This window comes from Pan paniscus, chromosome 18 (genome assembly GCF_029289425.2).
Source record: "Pan paniscus chromosome 18, NHGRI_mPanPan1-v2.0_pri, whole genome shotgun sequence".
Lineage (NCBI taxonomy): Eukaryota > Metazoa > Chordata > Mammalia > Primates > Hominidae > Pan > Pan paniscus.
Genome location: NC_073267.2, coordinates 34,260,950 through 34,281,532, shown reverse-complemented (window position 1 = coordinate 34,281,532; position 20,583 = coordinate 34,260,950). Strand labels below are relative to the sequence as shown.

At 52.5% G+C, this 20,583-nt stretch overlaps 1 protein-coding gene across 5 annotated transcripts; it reads left to right on the top strand.

Moving 5' to 3' along the window:
- Window positions 1–232: 232 nt before the first annotated feature.
- Window positions 233–13,166, top strand: ZNF668 (zinc finger protein 668). Of its 5 annotated transcripts, none has more exons than XM_055099345.3 (4): window positions 771–1,282; window positions 9,343–9,469; window positions 9,547–10,215; window positions 11,736–13,166. In XM_055099345.3, coding segments are annotated over exons 1-4 (2,010 nt in total). In that variant the 5' UTR covers window positions 771–1,281; the 3' UTR covers window positions 12,949–13,166. The 5 variants fall into 5 exon arrangements, with proteins under 5 accessions (XP_003807526.1, XP_054955320.1, XP_003807528.1 ...); XM_063597566.1 differs by lacking the exon at window positions 771–1,282 and adding an exon at window positions 7,491–9,228; XM_003807478.5 differs by lacking the exons at window positions 771–1,282; window positions 9,343–9,469 and adding an exon at window positions 233–364.
- The last annotated feature ends 7,417 nt before the right edge of the window (window positions 13,167–20,583 follow it).

The following is a 20,583-nucleotide window of genomic DNA, read 5'->3' as shown; positions in this document are numbered from 1 at the left end:
TGCAGAGCTTGAGCATGGCCTTTTTGTCCTCCCACCTTCTGGTTCTTGAAGACATTGCCGGTGACCTGGCCCCAGACTAACACAAGGCGGGCGTGTACCGTCAGCCTGCCCGGCGTCCCCTTGCCTCAGCACACACACAGACCTCTTGCAAGATGCTTCTCTGCCGCCATAGGCTGGAGGTTCCCCGAGAACTTTCCCTTCCTTCCTAGCTGAGGAAGATCCCTCACTTCCGCTCGCCGCGCCACCGGTCCCACCTCCCCGCCCCCCGCTGGGTCCTAGCGCCGGCCCCTGTTTGGCAGGGTCCGGGCTCCGTCGGTGCGAGGAGCCGACGCCGACGCCACGGAGTCAGCACAAGTCTCATCAGGTAGGAAACGCCCGCGGGAAGCCGCGAGGGCCCCGGGCAGCTCCCACGCGGCCACGATCCGAGCTGGCCTCAGTTTCTCTGCGGGCGCCGAGGGCGGGCCGGGTTGGCCCAGCGCGAGCAGCGCGGGCGGGGCGGGCTGTGAGCGGCCCCGGGCGCATTGCGGGCCCAGCAGGTCCTAGAACCCGCCGGCTGTCTCCGCGGTTCTGGGCTGCGGACACCCAGGCTCGGCCCGCGCGGCTGCTGTCCCGGCGCGGTGTGGTCCCGGGGGTCCTAGAGCCCGCCATGTTGCGGGTTTTTGTCCCGGCCGCGCGGCCCGCGCGGCAAGATCCCAGGCGCCGGCGGGCCCCTCCCCTGCTGAGGCCCGGCCACCACTCCCGCGGTCCTAGAGAACGCCATCTTGCAAGCCTTTGTCCCTCATTCGGCCTTCCGTCCATTCATTTGTTCATCTCCTCATCCTTCGTTCAGTCCTCCTTGCCACGTCCTCCGAGGCCACGTTTTCTGAGGCTCATAACCGGGGTCCTGCCCTCCAGGGGCTGCCTGGCTGGCGGGGGCGCCGCGTACAGACGGTTGCGAGGAGCGAGGAGCTCCGGGTTTCTGCAACTCTCGGCTCCTCGGCGCGCTTCGTAGGCCCCACCGCCCTTCAAACTCCCACAAACTTAAGGGACCCCATTTTACTGATGAGGAAACTGAGGTCCAGAGCGGCGTGGGGCCCTTACCTCTCTACTGCCATTAAGTATTCCTGAGGGCACTAGGGAAGGGGGTTCTTGAAGGATGTAAAGGGGCTTTCCCGTTGGAGAAGGCAGGCAAGGGCTCCCGAGCCCAGGAAACTGCATCTAGAGGTGGAGGATTGAGAATTGTGGCTGGAGGTTCGGTCGCTGCCGGGAGGAGGACTCTGTCGCTGGAGCTGAGGCTGGAAAAGTAGGTTGGGATCAGGTTGTGAACTGGCCCGGTAGGAGGCCTAGGATATGATTAGCGCTCACTTCTGCAGGGTTCATCCGCTCACTACGTCACTCCTGGCCGTGAGGCCTGTGTGGTGACTGCTTGTTTAGAGATGGGAAGATTGAGGTGCCTCCTTTTTCTCCTCATCCCTGCCCCAGGGTCCTAGCCTAGGATTTTTGGAAATTGAATCTTTGCTTGCCTAGTGAGACAGCAGAACTTCATCCCCTTCCTAAGCCAGTAGTGAGGCAAAGCAAGGCTTCATCGCCACGACAGGGAGCCCACTGTGGGATATTGGGGCAATAGTTGGGCCTTGTGGACTTGGAAAGGTGGAGGAATTTAGTTAATAAGCAGTTATTGGTGGACATTCTCACAAACTCCTACTGTGGAGGAGGCAGAGGCTACAGACCTGGGTTCAAATTTCATCTGAGGTTGGTTCTTTCCATTTGTTTTGGGTCACCACACAGGGTTCTGGGTGTAGAGGAGGCAGATGATCGGTTTCCTAGCCCTTTGCCAGCCTGGACTCTGGTGCTGGTGATGAAGAATTAACAGCCAAACCATAAGATGTGTAATGCTAGCAAAGCAATAGTCAGGGCTCAGAGAGCAGGTGTTTGGGATTTGAACACTGGCTGGGACCGTGACTAGTAAGCTTGTTTCTTTGTGGTGTCATTTCTCATAAGAACGCTAATCCTACTGGACCAGGGCCATACCCTTATGACGTCATTCAGCCTTAATTACTTCCATAAAGGCCTTGTCTCCAAATACAGTCACAATGAGAGTTAGAATTTCAATATATGAATGGACAGGGAACACAAACATTCACTCATAATGAACTGCTAGGCAGCTGTGCAGTTGGCTTGAGTAGTTGAGTATTATGCACAAAATGCTTAGAATGATACCTTGCCCATGGTAAGCTTGCAAGGAGTATTGTCCAGATGACACCATAAAGGAAATTAGAGAGGAGGGGGGCTGGTCTTTGTGGCTCATGCCTGTAATCACAGCACTTTAGGAAGCCCAAGTGGAGGAGCATCTGAAGCCAGGAGTTCTTGAGACCACTGTCGGCAGCGTAGTGAGACCTCCATCTCTATATACAAAGAATTTTTAATAAATTAGCGAGGTGTGGTGGTGGGTGCCTATAGTCCTAGCTATTCAGGAGGATTGCTTGAGTGCAGGAGTTTGAGGCTGAAGTGAGCTATGATTGAGCCACTGCACTCCAGGGTGACAGAGTGAGACCCAATCTCTAAATAAAAATAAAGGCCAGGCACGGTGGCTCACGCCTGTAATCCCAGCACTTTGGGAGGCTGAGGCGGGCGGATCACTTGAGGTCAGGAGTTCGAGACCAGCGTGGCCAACGTGGTGAAACCCTGTCTCTACTAAAAATACAAAAGTTTGCCAGGTGTGATGGCTTTCGCCTGTAGTCCCAGCTACTCGGGAGGCTGAGGCTGGAGAGTCACTTGAACCCGGGAGGTGGAGGCTGCAGTGAGCTGAGATGCAGCCACTGCACTCCAGCCTGGGCAACAAAGACTTTCTCTCAAAGAAAATAAATAAGTAAAAATGAAATAAATAGGCCGGGCATGGTGGCTCAAGCCTGTAATCCCAGCACTTTAGGAGGCCAAGGTGGGTGGATCACCTGAGGTCAGGAGTTCCAGACCAGCCTAGCCAACATGGCCATCTCTACTAAAAATACAAAAAATTAGCTGGCCGTGGTGGCAGGCACCTGTAATCCCAAATACTTGGGAGGCTGAGGCAGAAGAATTGCTTGAACCCGGGAGGCAGAGGTTGCAGTGAACCGACATCATACCATTGCACTCCAGCCTGGGCAACAGAGGGAGACTCTGTCTCAAATAATAATAACAATAAATAATAAAATAAATAAAAATAAGCCAGGCACGGTGGCTCATGCCTGTAATCCCAGCACTCTGGGAAGCCGAGGCGGTGGATCATCTGAGGTCAGGAGTTCGAGACCAGCCTGGCCAACATGGTGAAACTCCATCTCTACTAAAAATACAAAAAATTAGCCAGGCGTGGTGGTGGATGCCTGTAATTCCAGCTACTCGGGAGGCTGAGGCAGGAAAATCTCGTGAACCGGGGAGGCGGAGGTTGCAGTGAGCAGAGATGGTGCCATTGCACTCCAGCCTTGGCAACAAGAGTGAAACTCTGTCTCAAAAATAAATATATAAATAAAAATAAAAACAATTTTTAAAAAGTAAAGAGGGCTGGGCGCGGTGGCTCATGCCTGTAATCCAAGCACTTTGGGAGGCCAAGGTGGGTGGATCACTTGAGGTCAGGAGTTCAAGACCAGCCTGGCCAACATGGTGAAATCCTCTCTCTACTAAAAATACAAAAATGAGCCAGATGTAGTGGCGGGCACCTATAATTCCAGCTACTCAGGAAGCTGAGGCAGGTGAATCGCTTGAACCTGGGAGGCGGAGGTTGCAGTGAGCAGATATTGTGCCATTGCACTCCAGCCTGGGGGACAGAGTAAGACTCCATCTCAAAAAAAGGGCCGGGCGCGGTGGCTCACACCTGTAATCCCAGCACTCTGGGAGGCTGAGGTGGGCAGATCACGAGGTCAATAGATCGAGACCATCCTGGCCAACATGGTGAAACCCCATCTCTACTAAAAATACAAAAATTAGCCGGGATTGGGCCGGGTGCAGTGGCTCACGCCTGTAATCCCAGCACTCTGGGAGGCCGAGGCAGGTGGATCACGAGGTCAGGAGATTGAGACCATCCTGGCTAACACAGTGAGACCCTGTCTCTACTAAAAATACAAAAAATTAGCCGGGCGTGGTGGCGGGCACCTGTAGTCCCAGCTACTTGGGAGGCTAAGGCAGGAGAATGGCATGAACCCGGGAGGCGGAGCTTGCAGTGAGCCAAGATTGTGCCACTGCACTCCAGCCTGGGTGACGGAGTGAGACTCCGTCTCAAAAAAAAAAAAAAAAAAAATAGCCGGGCGTGGTGGCGGGCACCTGTAGTCCCAGCTACTTAGGAGGCTGAGGCAGGAGAACTGCTTGATAGATAATCATGAGATTCCGTCAAAAAATAATAATAATAATAAAGAGTAGAGAATGATTATCAGGGGTAAAGATAGCATTGAGAAAGGTAGTCATTCAGTGCTCCTTGGTTGGTTAAAAAAGGAAAAAATTTGGAATATTAAAAGGGGGGAAGAAAAGGAAAGGTGGTCAAGAAAGCTCTTTTTGAGGAGGTGACTGGGAGCTGAGATCCAAATAACACCAAAAAAGACAGCTACACAAAGATCCTGGGAGAAGAGTGGCTCAGACAGAGGGAACTGCTAGTGCCACTGCCCTGAGGTGGGAAGGAATTTAGCTCTTTGAGGAGAAGAAAGGAGGCCTCTGTGGGTAGAGCCCAGTGGGCCAGGGAGAGGAGTGGGAGGTGAGGTAGGCAGGAGTGTGTGTGTGTGTGTGTGTGTGTGTGTGTGTGTGTATTTTTAGTAGAGATGGGGTTTCACCATGTTGGCCAGGCTGGTCTCAAACTCCTGGCCTCAAGTGATCTGCCCAGGTAGGCAGGATTTAGATGGTTTGGGGCTATGCTGGCCATGGAAAAGATATTGGTCTTTTTCCTGGGAGCAGTGGGAAGTCTCATGATTCAACCTGGGGGAGAGAATGGAGACTTGGGTTCGAGTCTGGCTCCTTGACCAGCTGTGTGTCCTTGTGTACAGTTTTTCCTTTGTGGGGACCTTAATCTCAATATCTGAAAAAGAGGTGTAGTGAACACTTAAAATGCTCCTCTCCTGAGAGCTCGTGGAGACCTAAGGATGTGTGTTTGGTTCTTAAGTATTGGTTGGGCAGGCACGGTGGCTCACGCCTGTAATCCCAGCACTTTGGGAGGCTGCAGTGGGAGGATCACTTGAGCCCAGGAGTTCTAGACCAGCCCAGGCAACATAGCAAGACTTCATCTCTACTAAAAATAAAATAAAAATTAGCCAGGCATGGTGGTGCATGCCTGTAGTCCCAGCTACTTGGGAGGCTGAAGTGGGAGGATTGCTTGAGTCTGGGAAGTCAAGGCTGCAGTAAGCCATGACTGCACCACTGCACTCCAGCCTGAGTGACAGAGTGAGATCTTGTTTCAAAACCAAACAAACAAAAGTATTGGCTGGAATGATCCAGAGTGTATTTAAAATACAGATTCCTGAGGCCTACCTCAAGCTCTTTAATAAAAAAAAAAAAAAAAAAAGTCTGGGCGTGGTGGCTCTCGCCTGTAATCCCAGCACTTTGGGAGGCCGAGGCGGGTGGATCACGAGGTCAGGAGATTGAGACCATCCTGGCTAACACAGTGAAACCCCGTCTCTACTAAAAATACAAAAAATTAGCCAGGTGTGGTGGCAGGTGCCTGTAGTCCCAGCTACTCAGGAGGCGGAGGTTGCAGTGAGCCAAGATCGCGCCACTGCACTCCAGCCTGGGCAACAGAGTAAGACTCCATCTCAAAAATTATATATATATATATATATATATATATTTTTTTTTTTTTTTTTTTTTTTTTTTTAATGGTGGGATGTTAGACAGAGACCTAGCCTACCTGGCCTCTTTGTGTAGCTGGGCGCATGCTGAGACCAACCTGGCACTCCCCTACCTTTTCCCCTGGGAAGTGCCATGGGAGGAGGGATTTCCCCTCCAGCTACCTGGTGTCTAACTCACAGACAGGAAGGCTGAGACCCAGAGCTGGCAAGAGGCAGTAGAAGGGCCAGAGCTCAGAACCACTGGGCCAAGCCCTCTGAGAGGGAAGCAGAGACATAAAGGGTGCCAGCCAGGGTCTCAGGGCAGTTCTGCAAGGATGAGAGAAGACACAGGTATGACCTGAGCTCAGGGTTCTGGTCACTGTGGGGCTGGCGGAGGCAGCAGACAAGCGTAAGAGGCCCCAGACCACTGAGCAAGACCCCAGCAACTTAAGGCAAATTAAACACCTGGACTGAAGTCCCAGCTGCTTAGGTTACCCATTGTGGGACCATGGGCAAGTCACTTAACTCTTGGAACCTCGATTTATTCCTCTGTAAAGTAGGGACAAGAATCCCTATCTCAGGAAGCTATAAGACATTAAATTAAATAAACTAGCACACCCAGCAATGTGTCTGGCTCTGAGAAGACGCTTTGATAATTGAGGACAGTAATTATTTTTGACTCATTCATTCCTCACCCAACTCTGTCAGGTAAGTACTATCATTATCTCCATTTTTCAGATTAGAAAACTGAGGTTCTAAGACATGCAGTACATTACACACGGTCACATCAGCTGGGAAGTGATGGAAGCAAAATCTGAAGCCAGACAGTTTGGCTTCAGGGACTGGGCACTTAACAAAATACTGAACCATTTCTCTGGACCTTGGTTCCCTTATCTGTGAAAATGGAATAATAGAACTTTCCTCATGGGGTTGCCATGAAGGGTAACTGAGCTAATACACATAAGGAGTTTAGGATACTGCCTGGTATTTGGTGAGTGCTCAGTAAATGTGAGCTATATTTTTTATCATTTATTTATTTATTTTTGAGATGGGGTCTCACTCTGTTGCCAGGCTGGAGTGCAGTGGCACCATCTTGGCTTACTGCAACCTCAGTCTCCTTAGGCTCAAGCATTTCTCCTACCTCAGCCTTCTTGAGTAGCTGGGAGTACAGGCATGCACCACCATGCCTGGCTAATTTTTGTATTTTTTGTAGAAATGGGATTTTGCTATATCGCCCAGGCTGGTCTTGAACTCCTGGGCTCAAGGGATCCACCCGCCTTGTCTTGAACTCCTGGGCTCAAGCGATCCACCCGCCTTGGTCTCCCAAAGTGCTAGTGTGAGCCACTGAACCTGGCCCAAGCTATCATTTTTATTAAGGAGAAACATTATCAGGCAGACTCTCCAGAAACCGTCTGGAAGAGGTAGTGAGTACCTCATCCAGAAATAGGGAGGGATCCCTTGGAAACTGTAGGAAGAATTCAAGTCATCAGAAAGGTTAGAATTCAGTCCCTTTAACTTATCTTCAAGCCCCAGGATTGATTATTGATTGATTTATTGATTGATTGATTGAGACAGTGTCTTGCCCTGTCTCCCAGGCTGGAGTGCAGTGGTACAGCCTTGAACTCCTGGGCTCAAGCAGTCCTCCCACCCCAGCCTTTCAAGTAGGCAGTACTACAGGCACATGCCACCACATCTGCTAATTTTTATTTTTAGTAGAGATGGGGTCTCGCCAGGTTGCCCAGGCTGGAGCGCAGTGGTACGATCATAGTTCCCTGCAGCCTCGAACCCCTGGGTTCACGGGATCCTCCCGCCTCAGCCTCCCACGTAGCTGGGACTTCAGGCGCATGCCACCACACCTGGCTAAGCCCTAGGATTTAGTGGGAAAAGTGAAATAACCAAGTGAGAATAGAATGGAGTTTTGTGGGATTGGGGCCAAACCCAAAGGGGAGATGCTTGAGGATCCTCCTGGTGGAAGTGGGGCTCCAGTGAAGGACTTGTCAGATTTGGAACAAGCAGGAAGGACCTGGGGATTTGCATGGTGTGGTGGAAGCCATGGAAAGTTCTTGAGCAGGGAACAGGAAACATCATTCATTACTTTTGGGAGAAGACCGGCTGCATGGGGTTGGGGAGGGAGGGCAGCGTGCAGGCCTGAGGCCGGGATTTCAGGCAGAAGGGTGCTGACTCTAAGGATGTGGCCCTTGCCACGCGTCAGGGGCTCCTGTGTCCTCCCTGGGTCAACCAGGTAAGCTGCTTCTCCCGCCCTTTCCTGGCATAAGGGGCCCTGAGTCTCTGTATTTCCCCTAGCACCCTCGTGGCTCAGCTCAGTTTCCTCCTCCTGAACCCCAGTGTCATAACTTAGAAGCCACCAACCCCTAACGTGTCCAGATGAGGAAATAGTCTTTTTTTTTTTTTTTTGAGATGGAGTCTCGCTCTGTCGCCCAGGCTGGAGTGCGGTGGCACGATCTTGGCTCACTGCAAGCTCCGCCTCCCAGGTTCACACCATTCTCCTGCCTCAGCCTCCCGAGTAGCTGGGACTACAGGCGCCCGCCACCACGCCCGGCTAATTTTTTTGTATTTTCAGTAGAGACGGGGTTTCACTGTGTTAGCCAGGATGGTCTCGGTCTCCTGACCTCGTGATCCGCCCCCCTCGGCCTCCCAAAGTGCTGGGATTACAGGCGTGAGCCACCGCACCCAGCCGGGCGGAAATAGTCTTATAAACAACACTCATTTCACTGAGGTCTCATAGTAATCCACAGGGCTGCAAGTAGAACGTAGGCCCCCTAGCCTCTGGGCACACCTGGCTCCCTGCAGCCCCCACTCCTCAGACCCCTTCCCCCAGCAGCAGCTGCTGAGCACTCCTTAAGTGGATCTGCCATAATCCTCTTCCCTTCATCCCCCAGGGAGGATGAGCTGGTGTTAAGACTAATACAGCCATTAATCCTGTTTCCTCCCAACCATGATCCCCAGGAGCAGCTGGGTGGAGGGCGTCTGGGTTCTGGACCAGGAAGTAGGGATCTCAGCTAGAGCTGGTATCCCAGGAGGCCATGTTAGATCAGATACATCAGTTATGACTCAGAAAGAGGCTTCCAGCTGCTAGCAATGGCTCAGGCTGCCTTGAGTGATTCTCCATTACCAGAGTTGTGGGAACAGGCCAACAAGATTCCAGAGCAGAGAGCGGACAGATTCCAGTCTGGGGCGGAGGCCCGTACAGCTGTGCAAGGCCAGAATTCTGTGTGAACAGTTGTTGTCTCTGAGGACTAACCATCCAGAGGAGGAAAGAAAACACAAATGCTGGGGACCTGTCACTTCCAGACAGTGCCAGCTACCAGATTTAGCCCATTGGCTCAGCCCTTTTCTGGTCCCAGGTCTGTCTTTTCTGGGCGCTTGGAGACCTTCAGGCCAGGCCCACGTCTGGGTACACTCTTTATCCTGCCATAGTTCTTGGACACTGAGCTGAAGAAGGAAGATGGTGAGACAGATGGAACCTGGGCCTCTGGGAATGCCACAGTGTTTGGAAAAGCCCGTTGGGGGCGGGGGGGGACGTGTAGGTGAATCTTTTGTGACCCTCAGCCTCCTTTCTTAGTGGCTCTGCAGACACTTGGTCCAACTCCTTTCTTCAATGAGCAGATCAGGGAGGAAACGAACGCAGGGTGTCAGAGCCAGGAATGCTGGGCAGGAAGGATGTGTGGGTTCCGAGGTGAGAAATGCAGGTGAGATAGGGTTCTCTCTGAGGCTTTCAGGAGTGGCGAAGGTATGTGGCTTTGGTCTAACTTTGCTTCTCTTGCAGAGAAACCCCGTTCACCAAGGCCATGGAAGTGGAGGCTGCAGAGGCCCGGTCCCCAGCCCCCGGCTACAAGCGCTCGGGCCGCCGCTACAAGTGCCTGTCCTGTACCAAGACATTTCCAAACGCGCCCAGGGCAGCGCGCCACGCTGCCACACATGGGCCGGCAGACTGCTCTGAAGAGGTGGCCGAGGTGAAGCCAAAGCCAGAGACAGAAGCTAAGGCAGAGGAAGCCAGTGGGGAGAAGGTGTCAGGCTCCGCGGCCAAGCCTAGGCCCTATGCGTGTCCGCTATGCCCCAAGGCCTACAAGACGGCACCCGAGCTGCGCAGCCACGGGCGCAGCCACACAGGGGAGAAGCCCTTTCCGTGCCCCGAGTGCGGCCGCCGCTTCATGCAGCCCGTGTGCCTGCGCGTGCACCTGGCCTCGCACGCTGGCGAACTGCCCTTCCGCTGTGCGCACTGCCCCAAGGCCTATGGCGCGCTCTCCAAGCTCAAGATCCACCAGCGTGGCCACACAGGCGAGCGGCCTTACGCCTGCGCCGACTGCGGCAAGAGCTTTGCTGACCCTTCAGTGTTCCGCAAGCACCGGCGTACTCACGCTGGCCTGCGGCCCTACAGCTGTGAGCGTTGCGGCAAAGCCTATGCGGAGCTAAAGGACCTCCGCAACCATGAGCGGTGAGGGTGCCTTCCGGGGCAGGGCGCCTTCCGGGGCAGGGCGACAGCGTTGCTGCAGCCAATGGGGCCTGGGGTTGAGTCTCAGGGTAAAGTGAGCCAATGGGAAGGTGGGCATGGCAGATCCAAGGGGAGGGGCCAGGCATGTGGGAGAAATTGGTGCCCCTGATTGGGCAGAGGTGGCAACCACCTTGAGGTTGATCCCTGAGAATGGGATTGGGTCAGATTGGCCTCCGTTGTAGGCCAGCTGGAAAGGGGGCGGGGTTTGGAGTTGGGCAGTTCTGAGGGTCTTTTGTGGAGACCAGGAGGTGTGAGTGGGGCCTGGTTTGTCTAGGTCATTTTTTTTTTCTTTTTCTCAGCCTCTACATTAATGACATGTTTCTATGCTGGGCACAATAGCTCACGCCTATAATTCCAGCACTTTGGGAGGCTGAGGCAGGAGGATTGCTTGAGCCCAAGAGTTCAAGACCAGCCTGGGCAACACAGCAAGCCTCGTCTCTATAAAAATAAAAAAATTACCCGAGCGTGGGGATGTACACTTCTAGTCCCGGGTACTTGGGAGGATAAGGTGTGAGGATGGCCTGAGCCTGGGAGGTCGAGGCTGCAGTGAGCCATGATCAGGCCACTGCATTCCAGCCTGGGGAACAGGAAAAAAAAGGCGGAGGACACGTATCTTGGTTTTCTGTTTTGTTTTGTTTTTGTTTGTTTGTTTGTTTTTTGAGATGGAGTTTTGATCTTGTTGCCCAGGCTAGAGTGCAATGGCGCGATCTCGGCTCACCGCAACCTTCGCCTCCCGGGTTCAAGCGATTCTCCTGCCTCAGCCTTCCGAGTAGCTGGGATTACAGGCATGCGCCACCATGCCCGGCTAATTTTGTATTTTTAGTAGAGACGGGGTTTCTCCGTTTTGGTCACACTGGTTTTGAACTCCTGACCTCAGGTGATCCGCCCGCCTCGGCCTCCCAAAGTGCTGGGATTACAGGCGTGAGCCACCGCGCCTGGCCATGTCTTGGTCTTTTTTTTTTTTTTTTTTTTTTTTTCTTGAGACGGAGTCTCACTCTGCCGCCCAGGCTGGAGTGCAGTGGCAAGATCTCGGCTCACTGCAAGCTCCGCCTCCCGGGTTCACGCCATTCTCCTGCCTCAGCCTCCCGAGTAGCTGGGACTACAGGCACCCACCACCACGCCTGGCTAATTTTTTATAGTTTTAGTAAAGACGGGGTTTCACCGTGTTAGCCGGGATGGTCTCGATCTCCTGACCTCGGCCTCCCAAAGTGCTGGAATTACAGGCGTGAGCCACCGCGCCCGGCCCATATCTTGGTCTTTAATGTGCAGAGACAGGTCTTTGGAATAGAGACACCCAGCCAGCCTGAAGGCTTCTTCCTCTGGGGTGCAGCCATGTGGCTCTTAGGGGATTAAGCCTAGGCCCCCACGAACGTTTGGGGAGCCCCTAAAGTACAGCCCAGACAGGCAGTGGGGTCACGTTATGGGTCTGTCGCCTTCATGCCAAGTCCTCCACACCCCCGCAGGTCCCACACCGGCGAGCGCCCCTTCCTCTGCTCCGAGTGCGGGAAGAGCTTCTCCCGCTCATCCTCGCTCACGTGCCACCAGCGCATCCACGCGGCACAGAAGCCCTACCGCTGCCCGGCCTGCGGCAAGGGCTTCACGCAGCTCAGTTCCTACCAGAGCCACGAGCGCACGCACTCGGGGGAGAAGCCCTTCCTGTGCCCGCGCTGCGGCCGCATGTTCTCCGACCCCTCGAGCTTCCGTCGCCACCAGCGCGCGCATGAAGGGGTGAAGCCATACCACTGCGAGAAGTGCGGCAAGGACTTCCGGCAGCCGGCGGACCTGGCCATGCACCGGCGTGTGCACACGGGCGACCGGCCGTTCAAGTGCCTGCAATGTGACAAGACGTTCGTGGCGTCCTGGGACCTCAAGCGGCACGCGCTGGTGCACTCTGGCCAGCGGCCCTTCCGCTGTGAGGAGTGCGGGCGAGCCTTCGCCGAGCGTGCCAGCCTCACGAAGCATAGCCGGGTGCACTCGGGGGAGCGCCCCTTCCACTGTAACGCATGTGGGAAATCCTTTGTGGTGTCGTCGAGCCTGAGGAAGCACGAGCGGACCCATCGAAGCAGTGAGGCCGCGGGGGTGCCCCCTGCACAGGAGCTGGTGGTGGGGTTGGCGCTGCCTGTGGGCGTGGCAGGTGAGAGTTCAGCCGCCCCGGCAGCAGGGGCGGGGCTGGGGGACCCTCCAGCAGGGCTGCTAGGGCTGCCCCCGGAGTCAGGTGGTGTGATGGCCACACAGTGGCAGGTGGTGGGCATGACGGTGGAGCATGTGGAATGCCAAGATGCTGGTGTCCGGGAGGCTCCTGGTCCCTTGGAGGGGGCAGGCGAGGCGGGGGGTGAGGAGGCTGACGAGAAGCCCCCCCAGTTTGTGTGCCGAGAGTGCAAGGAGACCTTCTCCACAATGACGCTGCTGCGTCGGCACGAGCGCTCACACCCGGAGCTCCGGCCCTTCCCCTGCACCCAGTGCGGCAAGAGCTTCTCTGACCGGGCTGGGCTGCGCAAACACAGCCGCACTCACAGCTCAGTGCGCCCCTACAACTGCCCCCATTGTCCCAAGGCCTTCTTGAGTGCCAGCGACTTGCGCAAGCATGAACGCACCCACCCTGTGCCCATGGGGACCCCCACACCCCTGGAGCCCCTGGTGGCTTTGCTAGGAATGCCTGAAGAGGGGCCGGCCTGAAGCCCATGACCCCCCAGCACCACACTCCGGGAGCCCAGCCCCCATCGGGGGCTTCCTGTACCTCCTTTTGCCTGGCTCTGCTCTTTAGACTCCAGATCCCTACCCCTCAGCAACTAGCTCACCTGTCGCCCAGCTAAGAGAGCTGGGACAGTGGAGGCTGGCGGAAGCTGAGACGTGACTGTCTAGGAGTAACACTCATTAAAGCTTTCATTTTGGCACCAGGTCATCTTCTGTGTTCTGGTTGGGAGTGAATGGGTGGGAGTTTGGGCATCAGGTAAGGTTCAGTGGAGACCCCTGGATCCACAGATTTGAAACTAGAAGGGTCTTTGGATGCAGTTTCCCAAAGTATGTTTCAGGATGTCTAGTGACAAAAGGTTTCATGGGCAGGTAAGAAAGGAAATTCCCTGTGCCCTTCTTGGGATTCTTGGTGATCAAAACTTGGTGATCAAAAGTGGGCTGGGGTGGCCCTGGAGGAGCAGTCCCTCTGGCAGCTGAAGCTGGCATCTCCAGGCCCACTGACCCCTTGTTGTGAGGGCCTGGGACTTAGGAATCTGCCCACAAAAGGGGTATTGTTCATTAAAATCTACCCATTTCTTCATAGAATATACGTCTTCAATTGCCTGGTGGTGATGGCTCACACCTGTAATCCCAGCACTTTGGGAGGCTGAGGCAGGCAGATCACCTGAGGTCAACAGTTCTGAGACCAGCCTAGTCAACATGGTGAAACCCTGTCTCTATTAAAATTACAAAAATTAGCCAGATGTGGTGGTGCATGCCATAGTCCCAGCTACTCGGGAGGCTGAGGCAGGAGAATCACTTGAACCCGGGAGGTGGAGGTTGCGGTGAGCCAAGATCCCGCCACTGCACTCCAGCCTGGGCTACAGAGCAAAACTCTGCCTCAAAAAAAAAAAAAAAAAAAATTATCACAAGCATTGATAAGTCCAGCAGTGAACACATCTGTTTAGCTTTGTTTAGCCCATACTTATTTGATTATGGAAACCTTTTACTGAGTAGTTCTACTTTTATCCTTTCATAGATAATAAACTGCGGATAAAAATTAGTTATCTTTCCTGTATACTAAAGTAACAAATTATACTTGGTGGAAAAAGGATTCCCAATTCACAACAAAATCCATGGACCATGAAGGAATAAACCTCACAAGAAATGTGCAAAACCTGTATGAAAAGAAATGATAGCTCCAACCTGAAGGATATGAAATAAGACCTAAGTAAATGGAGACATATACCATATACCTGAATGGAAAGACAGATTATTAAAAGATGTCCACCAGGCCCGGTGGCTTACAGCTTTAATTCCAGCATTTTGGGAGGCTGAGGTGGGAGGATCAACTGACGTCAGGAGTTCGAGACCAGCCTGGCCAACATGGTGAAGCCCTATCTCTACTGAAAAATACAAAAATTAGTCGGTTATAGTGGTGGTCGCCTCTAATCTCAGCTACTCGGGAGACTGAGGCGGGAGAATCGGCTTGAACCCGGGAGGCGGAGGTTGCAGTGAGCCGAGATTGTGCCACTGCACTCCAGCCTGGGCAACAGAGTGAGACTCCACCTCAAAAAATAAATAAATAAATAAATAATATCGAATGGGCTGGGTACAGTGGCTCATGCCTGTAATCCCAGCATTTTGGGAGGCCGAGGCAGGCAGATCACCTCAGGTCAGGAGTTCAAGACCAGCCTGGCCAACCATAGCCAACATGGTGAAACCCCATCTCTACTAAAAATACAAAAATTAGCCAGGCATGGTGGCGGGTGCCTGTAATCCCAGCTACTTGGGAGGCTGAGGGACAAGAATCCCTTGAACCTGGAAGGTGGAGGTTGCAGTGAGCCGAGATGGCACCCACTGCACCCTAGTCTGGGCGACAGACCAAGACTCCAATTTAAAAAAAAAGTCGATTCTCCCTAGTTTAGTCCTTAAATTCATTGCCATCCTAAAGGATTATTTATTTATTTATTTAGAGATAGAGTGTTGCTCTATCACCCAGGCTGGAATGAAGTGGTGCAATCTCAGCTCACTGCAACCTCTGCCTCCCGGGTTCAAGCTATTTATTTTTGAGACTGAGTTTTGCTCTTGTTTCCCAGGCTAGAGTGCAATGGCACAATCTCAGCTCACTGCAACCTCCACCTCCCAAGTTCAAGCAATTCTCTTGCGTCAGCCTCCTGAGTAGCTGGGAGGGACTACAAGTGCCTGTCACCACGCCCAGCTAATTTCTTGTATTATTTTTTCTTTTTCTTTTTTATTTTTTAGATGGAGTTTCACTCTTGTTGCCCAGACTGGAGTACAATGCCACGATCTCAGCTCACTGCAACCTCTGCCTCCTGGGTTCAAGCGATTCTCCTGCCTCAGCCTCCCGAGTAGCTGGAACTACAGGTGCATGACACTATGCCCGGCTAAGTTTTGTATTTTTAGTAGAGACGTGGTTTCACCATGTTGGCCAGGCTTGTCTCGAACTCCTGACCTCAGGTGATCCACCCGCCTTGGCCTCCGAAAGTGCTGGGATTACAGGCGTGACCCACCACGCCCAGCCAGGATTTTTAAACATAACGTGAAAATTCAAACTTCAGATACAACACAATATAATTCAAAGTTCACATATAATACAATATCATTTATTTTTTCTTTTGGGATAAGGTCTCATTCTGTCACTCAGGCTAGAGTGTGGTGGTGTGATCATGGCTCACTGCAGCCCCGACTTCCCAGGCTCTACAAGCAATCCTCCTCCCTCAGCCTTGAGAGTAGCTGGGACTACAGGCACACACCAGCACAGGTGGCAAATTTTTCTATTTTTGTGCAGAAACAGGGTTTCACCATGTTGCCCAGAATGGTCTCAAACTCCTAAGCTCAATCAATCCTCCTGCTTTGGCTTCCCAAAGTGCTGGGATTACAGGCATGGGCCACCGAGTTGGGCCAATATGGTTTTTTAAAACAGGCCGGGCACGATAGCTCACGCCTGTAATCCCAGCACTTTGGGAGGCCGAGGTGGGTGGATCATCTGAGGTCAGGAGTTTCAGAACAGCCTGGTCAACATGGCGAAACCCTGTCCCTACTGAAAAAAAAAAATAACAAAAATTAGCCAGGCATGGTGGCACGTACCTGTAGTCCCAGCTACTCGGGAGGCTGAGGCGGGAGAATCGCTTGAACCCGGGAGGCAGAGGTTGCAGTGAGCTGAGATCGCACCACTACACTCCAGCCAGGGTGACAGAGCGAGACAACATCTCAAAAAAAGAAAACAAAAACAAAAACCAGATAATGTGTTCGACATTCTTCATGTTTTATTTATTTTGAGACAGGGTCTCGCTCCATTGCCTGGGCTGGAGTACAGTGGCATGATCACAGCTCACTGCAGCCTTGAACTCCTGGGCTCGAGTGATCCTCCCTCCTCAGCCTCCTGAGGAGCTGGCCTACTGGTGCACCCAGCTAATTTTTTTAACTTTTTGTAGAGGCAGGGAGTTGCTACATTGCTACGCTGGTCTTCAGCTCCTGGGCTCAAGTGATCCTCCCACCTCAGTCTCCCAAAGTGCTGGGATTACAGGCATGAGCCACTGAACCCAGCCTGTTTGACATAATAGATAATCAAACACCAGGCTGGGTGCAGTGGCTCATGCCTGTAATCCCAGCACTTTGGGAGGCTGAGGCGGGCAGATCATGAGGTCAGGAGATCGAGACCATCCTGGCTAACATGGTGAAACCCCGTCTCTACTAAAAATACAAAAAATTAGCCGGGCGTGGTGGTGGGTGCCTGTAGTCCCAGCTACTTGGGAGGCTGAGGCAGGAGAATGGCATGAACCCAGGAGGCAGAGCTTGCAGTGAGCTAAGATTGCACCACTGCACTCCAGCCTGGGTGACAGAGCGAGACTCTATCTCAAAAAAAAAAAAAAAAAAAGATAATCAAACACCAAAGTACTAGGGGAAAAAACACATTGTTTGAGCCCAGGAGCCGGAGGTTGCAGTGAGCCGAGATTGTGCCACTGCACTCCAGCCTGGGTGACAGAGCGAGACTCCGTCTAAAAAAAAAAATTAGCCTGGCATGGCAGCACACACTTGAGAGGCTGAGGCAGGAGAATTGGTTGAACCAGGGAGGCGGAGGTTGCAGTGCGCCGAGATCGTGAAACTGCACTCCAGCCTGGGTGACAGAGAGGGAGACTCTGTCTAAAAAAAAAAAAAAAGATTATAGTTACCTTTACCTTTAACTGCTCTATGGATCACAACCTGGACATTACACAACATTAAGTGTTCCCTTTGAGATATTCCTTCAGACTCTGGGAGGCCAAAGCAGGTGGATCACTTGAGGTCAGAAGTTCAAGACAGCCTGACCAACATGGTGAAACCCCGTCTCTACTAAAAAAATACAAAATTAGCCGGGCGTGGTGGCGCATGCCTGTAATCCCAGTTACTTGGGAGGCTGAGGCAGGAGAATCATTCAAATCCAGGAGGTGGATGTTGCAGTGAGCCAAGATTGCACCATTGCACTCCAGCCTGATCAACATGGTGAAACCCCGTCTCCACTGAAAATACAAAAATTAAGGCCGGGCACTGTGGCTCACTCCTGTGATCCCAGCACTTTGGGAGGCCGAGGGTGGGGCGGGGGCCGATCACGAAGTCAAGAGATCGAGACCACCCTGGCCAACATGGTGAAACCCTGTCTCTACTAAAAATACAAAAATTAGCTGGGTGTGGTGGCACGCACCTGTAGTCCCAGCTACTTGGGAGGCTGAGGCAGGAGAATTGCTTGAACCTGGGAGGTGGAGGTTGCAGTGAGCCAAGATCACGCCACTGCACCTCTAGCCTGCGACCCCCTGCACCTCTAGCCTGGCGACAGAGAGAGACTCCATCTCAAAAAAAAAAAAAAAAAAGAAGAAGAAGAAAAGAAAAGAGATTCCTTCAGGTCCTTATGGAACTACTGACTCAGCTGACCTGAAGGACCCCACAAGGAGCTAATTCCCCCAAAAACGCAGCTTCTACATCCTTCCCCCAATCAATCAATGACCCAGTTGCCCAAAACCTTACCCTCCACAATCCCCTACCCTCCACAGTCCCCTTAGAAACCCTCTCCCAGAATTGCTCGGGGAGATAGATTTGAGGGCCTCTTCCCATCTCTGCACTAGGTGCCCTGCACCAGTAACTCTCTCTGCTGCATCCCTATTGTCTTGGTGTAATGGAGCTGTAGCTGCACAGCAGGCAAAGGAACCTGCAGGTCCCCTAACAATGAAAGGTAAAAAGGAGTCACCAATCCAAAGCAACTGCAAATCCAGCTGGGAAATTCCTTTAGGCTTCCAGGCCTGGAAATGGTTTTCTATGGCTCTTTTCTGCCCTCTTGGCTCTCAGCTCTGCCCTCTGTGTCAGCCATCTTTTCTTTTTTTTTTTTTTTTTTTTTGAGATGGAGTCTTGCTCTGTCGTCCAGGCTGGAGTGCAGTGGCGTGATCTCAGCTCACTGCAAGCTCTGCCTCCCGGGTTCACGCCATTCTCCTGCCTCAGCCTCCTTAGTAGCTGGGACTGCAGGCGCCCGCCACCACACCCGGCTAATTTTTTCTATTTTTTAGTAGAGACGGGGTTTCACCGTGTTAGCCAGGATGGTCTTGATCTCCTGACCTCGTGATCTGCCACATCAGCCTCCCATGTGTCAGTCATCTTTTCTAAGAAGCCATTCCTAACCATCCAACAGAAAAGCTGTCTCCAACCCCCTATCACTTTTTGTCACATCACACTGTTTAATTTCTTTTCTTTTCTTTTTTTTTTTTGAGACAGAGTCTTGCTCTGTTGCCCAGGCTGGAGTGCAGTGGTGTGATCTCGGCTCACTGCAAGCTCCGCCTCCCAGGTTCATGCCATTCTCCTGCCTCAGCCTCCCAAGTAGCTGGGACTACAGGCACCCGCCACCACGCCCAGCTAATTTTTTGTATTTTTAGTAGAGACAGGGTTTCACCATGTTAGCCAGGATGGTCTTGATCTCCTGACCTGGTGATCCACCCGCCTCAGCCTCCCAAAGTGCTGGGATTACAGGCGTGAGCCACCAGGCCCAGCCCTTTTTTTTTTTTTTTTTTTTTTTTTTTTTTTGAGACGGAGTTTTGCTCTTGTTGCCTAGGCTGGAGTGCAGTGGCACAATCTCGGCTCATGGCAACCTCCACCCCTGGGTCCAAGCGATTCTCCAGCCAATTTCTTTCTTTCTTTTTTTAGATGGATTCCCACTCTGTCGTCAGGTTGGAGTGCAGTGGCGTGATCTCGGCTCACTGCAACCTCCACCTCCCGGGTTCAAGGCATTCTCCTGCCTCAGCCTCCCGAGTAGCTGGGACTACAGGCACGTGCCACCACACCCAGCTAATTTTCGTATTTTTAGTAGAGACAGGGTTTCACCATGTTGGCCAGGCTGGTCTCGATTTCTTGACCTCGTGATCTGCCCTCCTTAGCCTCCCAAAGTGCTGGGATTACAGGCATGAGCCACTGCACTTGGCCTAATTGCTTTTTTTTTAAGACAGGGTCTCACTCTGTCTCCCAGCCTGTAGTGCAGTGGCATGATCTCGGCTCACTGCAACCTCCACCTCCCCACTCAAGCAATTCTTATTCTTGTGCCTCAGCCTCCCGAGTAGCCGGGACTGCAGGCATGCACCACCACACCTGGATAATTTTTTTGTATTTTTAGTAGAGACAGGGTTTTACCATGTTGGCCAGGCTGGTCTCAAACTCCTGACCTCAAATGATCCACCCGCCTCAGCCTCCCAAAGTGTTGTGATTACAGGTGTGAGCAACTGTGCCTGGCCTTAATTTTTTCGATAATACACGTTATAGCTTAGAATAGCTTAGCTCTTGGCCGGGCATGGTGGCTCACGCCTGTAATCCCAGCACTTTGGGAGGGCGAGGCGGGTGGATCATGAGGTCAGGAGATCGAGACCATCCTGGCTAACACGGTGAAACCCCGTCTCTACTAAAAATACAAAAAATTAGCTGGGTGTGGTGGCGGGCGCCTGTAGTCCCAGCTACTCAGGAGGCTGAGGCAGGAGAATGGCGTGAACCCAGGAGGTGGGGCTTGCAGTGAACCGAGATTGCGCCACTGCACTCCAGCCTGGGCGACAGAGGGAGACTCCGTCTCAAAAAAAAAAAAAAAAAAAAGAATAGCTTAGCTATTTACTTGTCCTCTTCACTAGAATATAAACTCCATGAAAGCAGAGGCCTTGTCTGTATTTTCACCTCTATTTCTCTAGCACCTAACACAATGCCTGGCACACAGGTCTTGCTCAATACATATTTTATGAATAAATGAGTGAAGGAGTTAAGTGTGGAATGGCATGGTACAGTAGGCTGAATAGAGACCCCCCCTAAATATGTCTACGTCCTATTCCTGGAATCTGTGAATGTCACGTTATATGGTGAAAGGGATTTTGAAAATGTGAAGGATCCTGAGATGGAGAGATTATTCAGGATTATCCAAGAGGGCGATATGTAATCATGAACATCCTCCTAAGAGGCACACAGGAGGAATAAGTCTCAGAGGAGAGAGTGGAGTGATGATGAAGGCAGAGATGGATTCATGTGCTTTCCAATGGAGGATGGACCCACCAGCCAAGGAATACAGGTAGCCTTTCTAAACTGAAAGAGGGTGGGGTGCAATGGCTCACACCTGTAATCCCA

What these genes read in the sequence shown, in the direction of transcription:
- ZNF668 (XM_034940018.4), top strand. Translation starts at nt 7,670, where the DNA reads ATGGAGTTTTGTGGGATTGGGGCCAAACCCAAAGGGGAGATGCTTGAG. An exon ending in GTCCTCCCTGGGTCAACCAG is followed by an intron (nt 8,002 to 9,546) that starts GTAAGCTGCTTC and finishes CTTCTCTTGCAG; the next exon opens with AGAAACCCCGTTCACCAAGG. An exon ending in GACCTCCGCAACCATGAGCG is followed by an intron (nt 10,216 to 11,735) that starts GTGAGGGTGCCT and finishes ACACCCCCGCAG; the next exon opens with GTCCCACACCGGCGAGCGCC.